The sequence below is a fragment of the Equus przewalskii genome, chromosome 12, assembly GCF_037783145.1.
Source record: "Equus przewalskii isolate Varuska chromosome 12, EquPr2, whole genome shotgun sequence".
Taxonomy (NCBI): Eukaryota; Metazoa; Chordata; class Mammalia; order Perissodactyla; family Equidae; genus Equus; species Equus przewalskii.
In genome coordinates, this window is record NC_091842.1 from 42,402,980 (window position 1) to 42,416,245 (window position 13,266).

At 52.6% G+C, this 13,266-nt stretch overlaps 1 protein-coding gene across 5 annotated transcripts in view; it reads left to right on the plus strand.

The window, feature by feature from the left end:
• The window catches only part of AXIN1 (axin 1), a 57,287-nt gene that overhangs the window by 8,273 nt on the left and 35,748 nt on the right, over positions 1-13,266 (plus strand). For 4 of the 5 annotated variants that reach the window (XM_008539666.2, XM_070567234.1, XM_070567235.1 and 1 more), the window contains exon 2: positions 1,636-2,594. In XM_008539666.2, coding sequence (XP_008537888.1) covers positions 1,636-2,594 — 959 coding nt within the window. Of the gene's footprint in view, positions 1-1,076; positions 1,208-1,635; positions 2,595-13,266 lie in introns of those variants that run through there. The other variant, XM_008539668.2, reaches the window with a different exon arrangement.

Consider the following 13,266-nt stretch of genomic DNA (forward strand, 5'->3'; position numbering starts at 1 on the left):
GACAGGGCTCAGAGACAGCGACTTTGCATTTGAAGTGGTCCCGAGCAGCAGGGGGCCACAGCCCATGGGCCTTGACCTTAAGAAGCAGGCCGTTCCTGCTGAGGCCCAGATTACAGCCTACCAAGTAGTTTACATACGAAGTCATTAGCTGCAGAAATGTCGTTTGGGGCACATAATTGTGACCCACTCTCTGTCTCTAGATGCTTCTCACTTCTAGCCATCGGCAGCCGCTGGCAGGTGAAGTGTGTGCCGTGTGATTATGCAGGTGTGGGGGCGTGGATTACATGTAGGCCATGGCTGAGAGCGCCAAGCGGTGGCCAGGGAGAGCTACGCTTTATGCTGAAACCAGATTTTAGGGTTGTCCTTTGCTCCCTCTGGCTTTTTCAGTGCTCCAGGCGTTCGGACCTGACACGCTTCTCTCCAGCCCACTGCTAGCCAGCCCTCTTACGTCATGGCGGGCTGTGTTGTAGTCACCCCGTTGGCTGGGTTGGGAGGTGTCGCCGGAGCTCGTGGGCTCCGCGAGCTCCTGTAGGATGCGGCAGGAGGACTGAAGACCATGGCAGAGTCCTGATCCGGGGCAGTCCTCCCTCACACCCCGGGAGGTTTGTAGCTGCGACAGTAGAACCCGTAGTTCTCTGACCTCCAAGAGGGCGGGTGGCTTGGTTTTCAGCTTACGAGCTAAATCTCCTGAGCCGTATGCTTCCTGCGCTGAAAGGTTTGACTATTTGGCTGTTGTTTTTCTGTATCTTCTCTGTTTCTCAGAGTGCTCACCATTTGTTGTCAGAAGGACACTTGCCTTATAAGTCAGGTTTTAGAAGTCAAGTGCAGCTTTCTGCTGGAAGCATTTTCCAGATGCTCCACATTGGTGGCGTGAGGGCCCTTGCACGTGTGCGTGTGGGTGGTGTCCTTTGATCGCCCAGTTGAAGATGCTGAAGGTGACCCCCGTTAGCAGCTCTTTCAGGCGTGTGCTGAGAGTTAGACAACTCGCCGTGTGTGTGCACACGTTGTGAAGCATACAGAGTGTGATGTGGTGGGGTAGGCAGAAAGCACAGTGGCTGTGGGCCTACAGGACATGCGAGCAGATGCCCGCGCCCGCCTTCTGGTGTGTGATGTGCCTTCCCGTCCGTGTCTGAGTCTCACAGTGACCCTGTGGGGCCCGTGGGATGGTCATCTTCATCTCTCACGTGAGGGACCGGCTCTCACCCAGGTGTGTACAACTAGAAGGACCAGAAGCCCCTTTCTCCTCCAGTCCTCCTGCCTTCCTGGAGCTGGCAGAGAAGGCCTTCCTGGAGCTGGCAGAGAAGGCCTGGTCACTCAGCTCTGCGGCCGAGATGGGGTTCCCCAGGCTGCTGGTCTCTGATGTGCTCGCAGTATGAACTTGAGGGGAGTGCTGCTCTCCCTGTCTGGGCAGTCCTTTCTTAGCGCCAGAGGCATTCCTGCAGTTGTAAGAGTTTCCAGGACGTGTTTTAATGTAGCACAAACCTTGTGACAAAAGACTGAAAACTTAAACTGAGTTTTTGGCCTTGAGTTCGAGCGGGAGGGCGTCATTACGAGTCTTGTCTTGAGAAAGCCTCTGTGGCCATGTTTCCGTGGACCCACCTTTCCTAATCCTTGTCCTCTTAATGGTTTCAACAGGACAGATTGATTCACTTTGGAGCCGTAAGTACTGATGTATTAGGGTGCAGCCCTCGTTGTTCATTGACGCAGAGCCCCAAAATGAGTGTCCAAGAGCAGGGTTTCCCCTTGGACCTCGGAGCAAGTTTCACCGAAGATGCCCCCCGGCCCCCAGTGCCTGGTGAGGAGGGTGAACTGGTGTCCACAGACCCCAGGCCCGTCAGCCACAGCTTCTGCTCCGGGAAAGGCCCCGGGATCAAAGGTGAGACATCAACAGCCACTCCGAGGCGCTCGGATCTGGACCTGGGGTACGAGCCCGAGGGCAGCGCCTCCCCCACCCCCCCGTACTTGAAGTGGGCCGAGTCACTGCACTCCTTGCTAGACGATCAAGATGGGATAAACCTGTTTAGGACTTTCCTGAAGCAGGAGGACTGTGCTGACCTGCTGGACTTCTGGTTTGCCTGCAGCGGCTTCAGGAAGCTGGAGCCCTGTGACTCGAATGAGGAAAAGAGGCTGAAGCTGGCCAAAGCTATTTACCGAAAGTACATCCTTGATAACAATGGCATCGTGTCCAGGCAAACCAAGCCAGCCACCAAGAGCTTCATAAAGGACTGCATCATGAAGCAGCTGATCGATCCTGCCATGTTCGACCAGGCCCAGACGGAAATCCAGTCCACCATGGAGGAGAACACCTACCCGTCCTTCCTCAAGTCCGATATTTATTTGGAGTACACGAGGACAGGCTCAGAGAGCCCGAAGCTCTGTAGCGACCAGAGCTCTGGGTCAGGGACAGGGAAGGGCATACCTGGATACCTGCCCACTTTGAATGAAGACGAGGAGTGGAAATGTGACCAAGATGTAGATGAAGACGATGGCAGAGACCCTGGTCCCCCTGGCAGGCTCACGCAGAAGCTGCTGCTGGAGACGGCTGCCCCGCGGGCCTCCGCAAGTAGACGGTACAGCGAAGGCAGAGAATTCAGGTGAGTGAGACACGGGCGTCCGCTTCTGTGCTCACCTCTGAGACCCGGAGAACTCGCGCGGGAGAGGTGTTGCTGAGGCGTGGTCTTGTCTTGCAGCCCAGAGTGGGCATACGCCCGCTGCCGGGGGTGAGGCGTGCATTTCGTTCTTACTGATGATAGCTTCACCTTTGTCATTAGATGTTTTTAATGTTTTTATGTTGAGGATACTTCTGTGCAGAACAGACTGAAATATATGGCTTTGTAAGTCATTAGGAGCAGTAGAGTTCTTAGACGGCATCATGACATTTAAACTTACCCTTTAGCAGTCGAATATGTATCCTCACGCACAAATGATTTACCTGGTAGGCATAATCCTTGTGGCTTAATAAAGGGAGGAGTGGACGTTTAAATGCATTCTGGAATCACTGCTTTTTATAACGATCTTCTAAGATTCTTCCTCGAGGTTGGGAAGTGGTGGTGGGGCGGCTGCCGTGCGGCAGCTCGAGCACTTTGGGAACTCCTCTGGCTGTGGCCACAGTTCCAGGGTTGGACCCTTGCCTGCCCACCACATGAGTCAGCGCTGCTGTGCAGTGGGTCCCAGCGACTGGGCTTCCTGAAGTTAGGGTCACTGCCTCGGCGTGCAGGCACACGGGCACCTTGGCCGCTTGGCCTTGGTGGCCTTTGCAGGTGTTAGCAGGGCACCGCTGTCTCTCACTCCTTGCCCTGGAGCCGTCCTGGTCCTCGACGCACCTGCCTGTGGCTCCACTGGTTCAATCAAGAGTCTGAAAAGACAGTCCAGCGCCGGGGGTCTCCCGTGGAGCTGTTAAAAACCTGGACTGTTTCTCCAAGCTTCCTGTGGCAGAGAAATTGACTGCTTGCTAATAAACACAGGATTAAACGCTTCTAAGACTTAACCATCCTTTAAGTGATGTGATTCGAGAGACACTGTTTGAGATGATTTCTTTGCCTTTTGTTCATTGTCTTTAGCTAAGCGCTGTCGATCTTGCGAGGTTTTGAGGACAGAATATGCCATAAAGTTGTCCTGTTAAGTAAGGCTAGTAACCGACACAGTTTTAAACCTCACCTGGAAGTTTTTGTGGTTGAATAGAACAGTTTTAAGATGGCATTGTGTTTGAGGCCCGGGTTGCGGGGGGAAAACCTTGAGCTCAATTCTGATTTCTAATTTTAAAAGTTCCTGAGTGCCACTCCTCCCCCAGCCAGCCCAGTCTGCACACTTTTCAGTTCTTGGTCGTAAGTGGCAACTTTGCCTTTTCCTTCTTTGGTTTGTTCTATTTGTAATAAGTAAGCTTTGCTGTCAAATTAATAGAATCTGTTGGCTGTGCCCGTCTCATAGCGTGCAGCTGTGAGGACTGTGGCAAGTTGTGGTTTTAACTGTTGTGGAGCTGCTGGTGGCTGGCAGAGCCTGGAGTTCAGGAGTCCTGTGTGTGATGAAACACCGTCCCACTCGTGGTTGTCCGTGGTAGTTTTGTGAGTGGAGGATCTCCGACATCGGGGTCATCGTTTCTTAGTACTGACGGGGTATGGAGTCCATCACATTCTGCTTGTCCTGAGAGCGTGTGCAGTCAGGGTACATCACGTTGGAAGTCACGGAAAATCCAGGCCGCCTGGCTTAAACAGTACAGGGGTTGACTCAGATAAATAGAAAGTCTGGTGGCAGTGCCAGCTTCAGATATGGTTTGATCCAGGCTCCAGCCATTTTTCTTTTAAAGACTTCAGCTTTTTAGAGCAGTTTTAGGTTACCAGAAAAATTGAAAGGAAGGTGCAGAGAGTTCTCCTGTCCCCCTGCCCCACACATGACAGCGTCTCCCATTGTCAACCCCTGGGGTGGCATGTTTGTCCCAGCTGATGAACCTCCGTGACACATCACGGTCACCCACAGTCCGCAGTTTACATCCATTGCCAGTTTTCTTCTATTTTGTATGTGGGACACCACCACTGCGTGGTTAGTGAGTGGAGCGGGTCTGTGCCTAGGGTCCGAACCTGTGAGCCCGGTCCACCGAAGTGGAGTGCATGGAACTTTAACCACTTGTCCACGGGGCCAGACCCCCAACCTGTGCCTTTTCTTGATGCCTCTTTGCCTCGCCTTCCTCTGGCCAGCTTTGCTGTCTGGTTGGCTCCCTGTGTTGGAGGTGGCTGCCACACCAGCATGACCGTGTGTAAGGCCTGAGCCTGTGCCGCTAAGCTGACACCTCCCCTCAGAGGGGCAGTGGGGTGCCCCTCCCAGATAGCATCTCCATTCTCCAGTGGGGGAGAGTATCCTTCAAAGGAAGATTGGGGTTCATGGAAAGGGAAAAGGAAGGTGGCGCTGAATAAATAGGCAGATAGTGAGCGCCCGCTACAAAGAGGAGGGATGGAAGCCGAACCCTCCACGTGGGGATGCAGGTCTGTGGACAGCAGGTGCCTCAGCGTTGACTGCGTGTGGAGGAGCGTCATGAGGGCGTGTCTAGGGCAGGACAACCCAGGGATCCTGAACCAAGAGCATCCTGGTCCCACGGGCTCTGCAGCGCGGGCTGCTCCGACTGTGCTCGCTGGCGTAGTTCCGCCTCCCTGTCCCACGCACGTGTCTCAGGCGTGGTGCTCCCTGTCCCCGGCAGGAGGCCTGAGCGGCAGCCCTCGTTTAGCTTTATGTGTGCGCGCGTGGCTGTTTTTCATATAGACAACATGAGAAAAGTTAAGTGAGTTTTACTCAGGTCTCTGTCAGAACAGTGATGCCCTGGCCCTTTTCTGTGTTCGTCCTCCTCACCGGGGGTCGTTGTGAGCTCTTGGGCTGAGGGACTTTCTTGCCGCTCTGCGTTTTCTGTGTCTCTGTATGGAAGACTTCCCCAGTCTTTAGTGCCTGTCATCGTCAGTGGAATTTTGAACGTACCTTTAGTTGGTTCACGCCCACCGCTTAAGTGTGGTGGGAATTGTCAGAGGGTCCTGTGATGCAGGTGCTTGACTGGCCATTTACTTGTGATTTGGCGTTAGGGCTCAGGGGCCACAAGACAGTAGCTGGCAGGCTCAGGCTTCGCTCCCCTCCAAAGCTTGGCCTGGTGTGGGTGCCGAGTGTGGTCAGGGCCTGGCCATGGGAGGGCCCAGCTAGCATTCTCCTGCGCGGCCTGGTTGGTCAGGCCTGACACCAGGCCGGCTCCCTCAGCCCTCCACCGCCTGTGCTCACCAGTGGCTGCTGGCTTTTGACGTGTGACGTCAGCAGATGTCTCCATTGCTGTTTACTACCCTTGCCTTCCTCCTCGACTGAGAAGTTCCCCCAGGACAGCATCTCCAGGGATCTTTTTTTGAGTCTTCTTGATGGGCCAGCTGAGTTAGGTGCTCCTGGTCAGGGCTGGTCATCATGGCCGAGGCCGAAGGGTGGACCACCGATGCCATTCACAGCAGGAGCAGCTCGGCGACTTGTGGGTCCTGGAAGGGGTAGGCGACCAGCCTTGCTCTCCAGGGTCCCCTCAGAGTTTGACTGAGGAACTGTCTGACTTGTTTGTTGGTTTAGTGACTGTATTTCTGGTGACGGCTTAAAAGGTCAAGAGGAGAAATGTAGAAAGAGGAAGCGCCCAAAATGTGTACAATTGTATATGGAAAGCAGAAAAGTGAGATTGATTTGGGGTTTTGATTGGTGTTCGAATGGGGTGGGGTGGCGTTTGGGCGGGGCCTCTGGTGAAGGCCTGCAGGGGGGTCCCGTCAACAAGGTGGAATGTGTGCCCGCTGTGTTTGGGGATGGCCACGGCCCATGGGGTCTCAGGACACACTTGTGAGCAGCAGGCCTGTTTGATTTGACCTCTAGCAAGTTCTCTTCACTGTCAAGCTTTCAGGCCATTTGTGAAGGTGGGTAGCTCGTTTTTAGTCTGGCTCTCCCTGCAGCCCTCCCCCTTCTTTCCTACTGCTGTGTTTGTGGTTACTCCAGGCAGGGCTCGAAGCTTAGGGAGAGAGCATGGCCCTGCTGCCCTTCCCTCGTCATCTTCCAGATGTGTGACTTGTCCAACTGGGTGAATTCTTTTAACTGAACAGATGCCCCCAAAGGAGGCGACTGGAGATGTTTTCAGACAAGACTGGTACGCAGCTGTGGGGCTCTCGAGACAGGAGTTTATGAATCTTTTCACTCACCTTGCTGGCTGGATGAGGAGGACCTTAAGCTTGGGGGCTTAACTTAATCTCTTGCGTGATGACTTTTCCACTAGGCGGCGTCTTGTGGGGTCAGCTCTCTCTTGGCTTTGTGACGGTGGGAAAGTTACTACACCTGTCTGTACGCATCTGTGAAATGGGGAGGATGAAGTAAGGACCTCCAAATGTGGTTGTCATGGAGGTTCCGTGAGATACACCTAGAGGTGCATAGACCAGCCAGTGCCTGTACACAGCAGGTACACGGTACATTTCAGCTCTTGCTGAAACTTCATCGTCAGCATCATCATCTCAGTTTAGTGGTCTGCTGGATGTTGGTGAAATTCACATCCAGGTTACAGGTGGTCTCAAAGACAGGGTAGTAAATGACACATTCAGATTGTAATAATCACATTTCCTTAAAGCAAGGCATGTTAATTCGCCACCCTAAACCTGTTCCTCTTGTAACCATTCTTGCAGTGGCACCACGATTGACCAGGTCAACCCAGACCACCAGGTCCTGCTTTGCTCCCCCCACCAGTGCTGCAGCAGGTCCTGGCCCCTCCTGTGGGAACCCTGTGCCTCTCGCTGTCTGCGCTCTGCCTCCCACTCCTCCCGGACCGCTGCACAGCCTTCTGGTCGGGTCTCTGCCTCCGTGTCTTCTCCCCACAGGGCCAAAAGGATCTTTTCTAAATGCAAGTCTGGTCACGCCGTCCCCTCTCCCAGCGCTGCTGGGCCTTCCCACTGCCCCTGGCGTCAGCCCCAAGCTCCTAGGACACAGAGTGCCGTGGTGGACTGCGTCACAGCAGCACCAGCAAGCTGTGTGCACTTTATATGCCTGCCAGCGGGGTAGGACTGGCCGTGAAAATATTTTTAAACCCAAGTTATAGGAGGGTCTAAAAATATTTTTTCTCTGCCTAAGTCATACAAAACTTAGGATCTTTGACAGGTTCCAGCAGGGTCCAGGAAAGTCTCCCTAGTTAGCCGTCAGGCTGCGGAGTTCTGGGTGCAGGGGCCACTTTGCCAGGGCCTCCGTCAGTAGGTTCTGGAAGGGAAGCCCTTGTAGCGAGCAGGTGGCAGACGCTGGCCGAGTCCTCTGGTGGGCCGCTGCCCCCTGCCCTGACGGCAGCAGCCGTTTCAGGAGAGCGCAGGGTCGATGTGCTTGGCGGGGCGTGCGGGGCGTGTGTGTCCCGTCCTGCCGCTGTTGGAACGGAGCCATGCCCGTGGGTCAGCTGCCTGGTGACCGGCAGAGCTTGGGTCTGTGCGCCCATCGGCGTCACAGATTGGAATTTGATTTGCGCTCCCTGGCTCTGTAGATCTTTTCTAGAAGCCTGGCTTTGTTTATGCCCGTTTACCCTGCAGTTTGGAGAAATCGGGCCTTGGCTGAGTGGTGGCGCTTCATTGAGGAAAGGAAGGCAGGCTAAGAGTCCTTTCTTTAGTGCATGAACCACGTGAGGCTGCAGACCTGTGTGCGTGGGGGAAAATCAGCATCGCTTTGTTGTCCCCTGTGTCACATCGCTACAGGTGCAGAGTTTTGTGGGTCACTCAGGGTCCTCTCAGAGCCCGTTAATTCCAAAAAGCGTGTGATCTGAGGAAATGACTCAGGAAATCTCGGTCCCTTCCCAGGACCCAGGCTGGCCAGCGGACTTGGTGACAAGGGCTCAGCCTCGCCCCTCCCCTTCCCCTCCCGCGGTGGCCCCGGGCGCCAGTGCGTTACAGTCTCGGCCTGCAAGCCTTCCCTGTGCACCAGGAAACTTCTGGTAGCAGCTGAACTCAGCTCTTTTGTTGGGAGCAAACTCCTCCAGTTTTGATGGGCAGAGGTGAGCCCTGCACAGCGTGACTGGGTGGCTGGGTGGGCACTGCCCTTACCCCCCAGCGGGAGAGGCCTCTTCCCATTCCTGAGCCTGTGCCCGCCCAGTTTTGTGCCCTTTGAGTTATTTAAATGTTGGGTTTTTTGGTATTGGCCCTCTCTGGACCTTTACTAACTCATCTTCAGTCTCTGGGGCCAATGTCTTCTCTTGAACAAACTTTTGAAAATAATCATAAAGAGAGGCCGGCCCCATGGCCCAGTGGTTAAAGTTCCACACGCTCTGTTTTGGTGGCCCAGGTTCGCAGGTTCGGATCCCAGGTGCGGACCTACTTTACTCATCAGCCATGCTGTGGAGGCGTCCCACATGCAAAGTCCAGGAAGATTGGCACAGATGTTAGCTCAGGGCTAATCTTCCTTAAGGAAAAAAAAAAGGAGGATTGGCAACAGATGAATCTTCCTCACACGCATGCAAATAATAATCATAAAGACTGCTGTTTGTAATAGCTGATGGCTAAAATAACGTGAATGTCCAGTAGCAGGGCTGGTTGTACAGGGATTTTTTTCTGTATGGTTAGAGAACATAGGCTCGCTGTTTTCTTCTGTTTGTTTTTCTACATTTTCCAAATTCGTATAGAACATACTTCTTTGTAATTAGAAAGTGTATTATTAAAATATATACAATAATATATATACAAGTAAACAATATATATAGATATACAATACAATAAAATATGTACCAAGATATATCACAAGAAGGTCCGTGATGTGCAACTTTACAAAAGCGTATTTTTTTCTTTAAAAAGGATGCATGTAAATGTTTCCTTTTCATATGACCTTAGGTCTTCTTGACGTTTGCACTACTATACCAGTATTTTAAATTAATTTTAATTTTTATTAAAACAATGGAAACAAGGAAAATTTCAAATCATGCTGAAGGCTGATAACTAAACTTTACCGTGTGGTGTCCCCCTGGTCTTTCTGGGATGGTCACGTCCCGCTGTTTCCTCCCCTGGTGTGTTAGTCTGCTCAGACTGCCACAGTGCAGCACCATGGACTTGGGGCTTAACAGCAGGCATTCACTCACTTCTCACAGCTCTGGAGGCGCCGGCACCATAGTTTCATCGCGAGGCTGCTGCTTGTGGCTCGTCGTCGGCCGCCAGCTCCTGTGCTCCCCTGGCCCTTCCTCAGCGTGGACAGCTCCCTCTTGGCTCAGGGCCCCGGTCCTGGACCTCAGCTAACCTCTGACTTCCTTAGAGGCCCCGTCTCTGAACACAGCCACACTGGGGGCCAGGACTTCAACACGTGGATTTTGGGGGGACTCAGACTTCCAGTCCATCGCACCCCCTTTTCTGAGCACTGTGCTCATACTGCTGTCTTGGGCCATCTGTTCTGAGACACCCTGTTGGTGGTCTCCCCTCCCACCACCTGTCCTCATTATTAATGTATCCTCGATTTGGTTTAGATCCGTAGTCGGTGTTCTCATTGCTGAGCCATGTTGGGCCAAGTGTTTTCTTTCTTGTACTATTTTTTAGTGTATCTTTTTGGGTTATAATTGCTGCATTTTTTTCATTTGCTTAGATATTTGACTTTCTGACATAAATCTTCCTTTAGGCTGCATCTGCTTAAAAAGTGCCTATGAATATACTTCTCCACATTATAAAACCTGTCAGATAAACTTGTTTTGTATTTTTTTACAGGCAAGGATTCTCCCTGAGCTAACATCTGTTGCCAGTCTTACTCTTTTTTTCCTCCCCAAAGCCCCAGTACATGGTTGTATATTCTAGTTGTGAGACCTTCTGGTTCTTCTGTGTGAGCCCTCACCACAGCATGGCCACTGACAGATGGATGATGTGGTTGTGCGGCCAGGAAGCGAACCCGGGCCACCAAAGCGCTGAGAGCACCGAACTCTAACCACTAGGCCATCAGGGCTGGCTCCAGATAAACTATTTTTTCCCCAAGAGGCATCTCCTGAGACCTTCCCTGTCCCCACTGCACTGGAGATGGATGCTCTTCAGGCGTGCTGTGTGACTGCCGCGCCATGTGACAGGCGCGCCGTGTGACTGCCGCGCCGTGTGACAGGCGTGCCGTGTGACAGGCATGCCGTGTGACTGCCATGCCGTGTGACAGGCGTGCCGTGTGACAGGCGCACTGTGTGACTGCCGTGCCGTGTGACTGCCGTGCCGTGTGACAGGCGTGCCGTGTGACTGCCGCGCTGTGCTGATGCTGAAAGTCCCTGGAGGCAGCGCTGGTTGGGTTTAGGATTCTTGACTGGGCGGCACCTCCCTCAGAAATTAAAGGGCTAGCCTCGTCCCCTCTGTCCTCTGGAGCCGTCCTGGAGAGGCCCTAGCCACTCTGTGTGTATTCGCGTGTGACCCTCCCCTCCGCGTTTCCTGGGCGTTTTCTTTATAGCTGTGCCTTTTCATAGTACTGTGTCTTGCTCTGGGGCACTTTTCCTTTGTTGTGCTGAAGAAGCTAGTCTTGCAATCCTGGGAATTTATTGAATGTTGCTTCTTTGGTAACTTCCTGTTTTCTGTTTTCACATTTTAGAGCTCCTATTATTACGATGTTGGACCATCTGTAATGAGCCTTTGAATTTTAAATCTCTTTTTCTCCTGTTTTCCATTTCTTTTTGTGGCATTTTCAGATCTTTTATTAAGTTTTTCCCGCCCTTGTTTTCTGAATATACACTCTAAAAAGAAATGTCATCCTTTTTTTGTTCCTGGATCAACATTTAAAAATCTTTCTGGAGATGTTAGTTATCATTTCTTAGTTGTTATTTTGCCCTGCTTTCTGCACAGTGTAGTGTTTGTCCTCTGAGTTCCTTTCTTACAGGTTTGTTTTGGTTTCTGTTTTCCTTGCTTGAGGTTTTACCCAAATGATGGTCCTTGGCTGTTCCCTCTTGTTTACAAGTGAGGCCCTGGAGACGCTGATTCAGAGCTGTGTGGGGAGGGCCTTTGCGACGGCTGAGCTTGGGCTGTTCAGGTTGCCGGCTGACTCTGGCGTAGGGATCCCCTGTCTGTCTTTTTTCTGGGGTGATTGGCTTCCCCAGAGAGGGACGCGTGGTCTCCTTGTGGGGCTGGCTGTTGGATTCTGGAGCTGGAGAGGTGAAGGAGTTTGAGCTTTCCCAGGTGAGGATACAGATTTTCACCTGATTTCTGGGTTTTCATCCTAATCCCCTATCTGTCTCCTGTACCTGATTTCCCTGGATCTGGAGCCTTTCATACTCATTTTACAGAGATGACTTCTCCTGTGTCCTAGAGGGGCGTGTCAGGGGAGTCAGATGACTGCTGGGTGTGAGTGAGGACAGTTCCTGTCTCTGGCGTCCTGCCCCCAGGAGGGAGGCGTGGCTGGTTATCGCCCGGAAGTCCTCCGTGTGCTTGAGAAAGGCTGCCCCTTGTTTCTCTGATCATAGAGCTAGGCCTCGTTTGCAAAACTTACCTTCTTTTAAATACAAAAGGACGAGAAGAATTCAGTGAAGGGAAAGGAGATATGGGGCCTGGCTGTTCAGGGGCCGTGTGGTGTGAGCGCCATGAGACACACCGTCCACACTGCATGTTTGTCCAATGTGGGGCCGTGTCGTGAAAGGGTTCTTTCTTTCTCAGTGAAAGTTCACTTTGGGGTGCCCTTAGTAGCCTCAGGGTCACTGGTGAGCGAAGATTACGTCTGCACGTGTAACTTCAGGAGCCCCTGGGTCCATCCGGCAGGCTTTCCTGTGTCACACACAGCTGCAGGGTTTGGAGTCTTGGGGTAGCTGTGAGGGTTGTTTTTCACTCCTATATGACTCTTGGTTTTCTTATTGGATCTTCTTCTTTTTTTTTTTTAACATTTTGTTCTTTTTTCTCCCCAAAGCCCCCCGGTACATAGTTGTGTATTTTTAGTTGTGAGTCCTTCTAGTTGTGGCATGTGGGATGCTGCCTCAGCGTGGCTTGATGAGCGGCGCCAGGTCCGCACCCAGGATCTGAACCAGCGAAACCCTGGGCTGCCACAGTGGAGCGTGCGAACTTAACCACTCGGCCACGGGGCCGCCCCTCTTGTTGGTTCTTCTCGAAGACCATTTTGTTCATCTTAGAGAGGGCGATTGATCCCTGTCCTGGTAATGCACTGTTAGATGATCACAGTGTTTTGGATTTGGGAGAACAAAAGGAGATTAAAGGACAGTGGCACGCACGTGTCTAAGGAGAGCGTGTCTGAACAGACAGGAGAAGTTCTCTCCGCTATGTGACCCAGATTCAGCTGACCCTGTGAAAGGAGAATCGACACATGTGCAGATTCATTCGTTCATCGAGCGCCCTCAGTGTGCCACATACTCTTCTGGGACCTGGGGATTCATGAGTGAAGAAGGCAGGCAAAACGCCTCCACTCTGGGAGCTTAAGTTTTACCAGGGAGAGACGCAGGGGAAAATGAGTGAGAAGGAGAGTGTTTCAGATGGTGACAGATACTGTGGCAGACCGTGGGGTGGGGAAGGACAGTGAGGGACAGAGGGAGGCGTGCGACTTTAACAAGAGTTGCAAAGAAGGTCCCATTCAAGAGGGTGACTTGGGAGCAAAACCTGAAGAAGGTGAAAGTGCAAACTCTGTACCTGGAGGAAGGTGATACTCACACCGAGGGCACTCAAGGAACGAGCAAAAGGCCAGAAAGGCCGCTGGGCTGGTGGGGAGGGAGCAAGGGGGCTCGCTCGGCAGAGTGGCTCCTGCTTGGCTCTCTCGGGCATCAGTGCGTGGATGGTATTTGGGCCGAGAGCCTCGTGGAGATGCGCAGTGAGTGACGTGGGC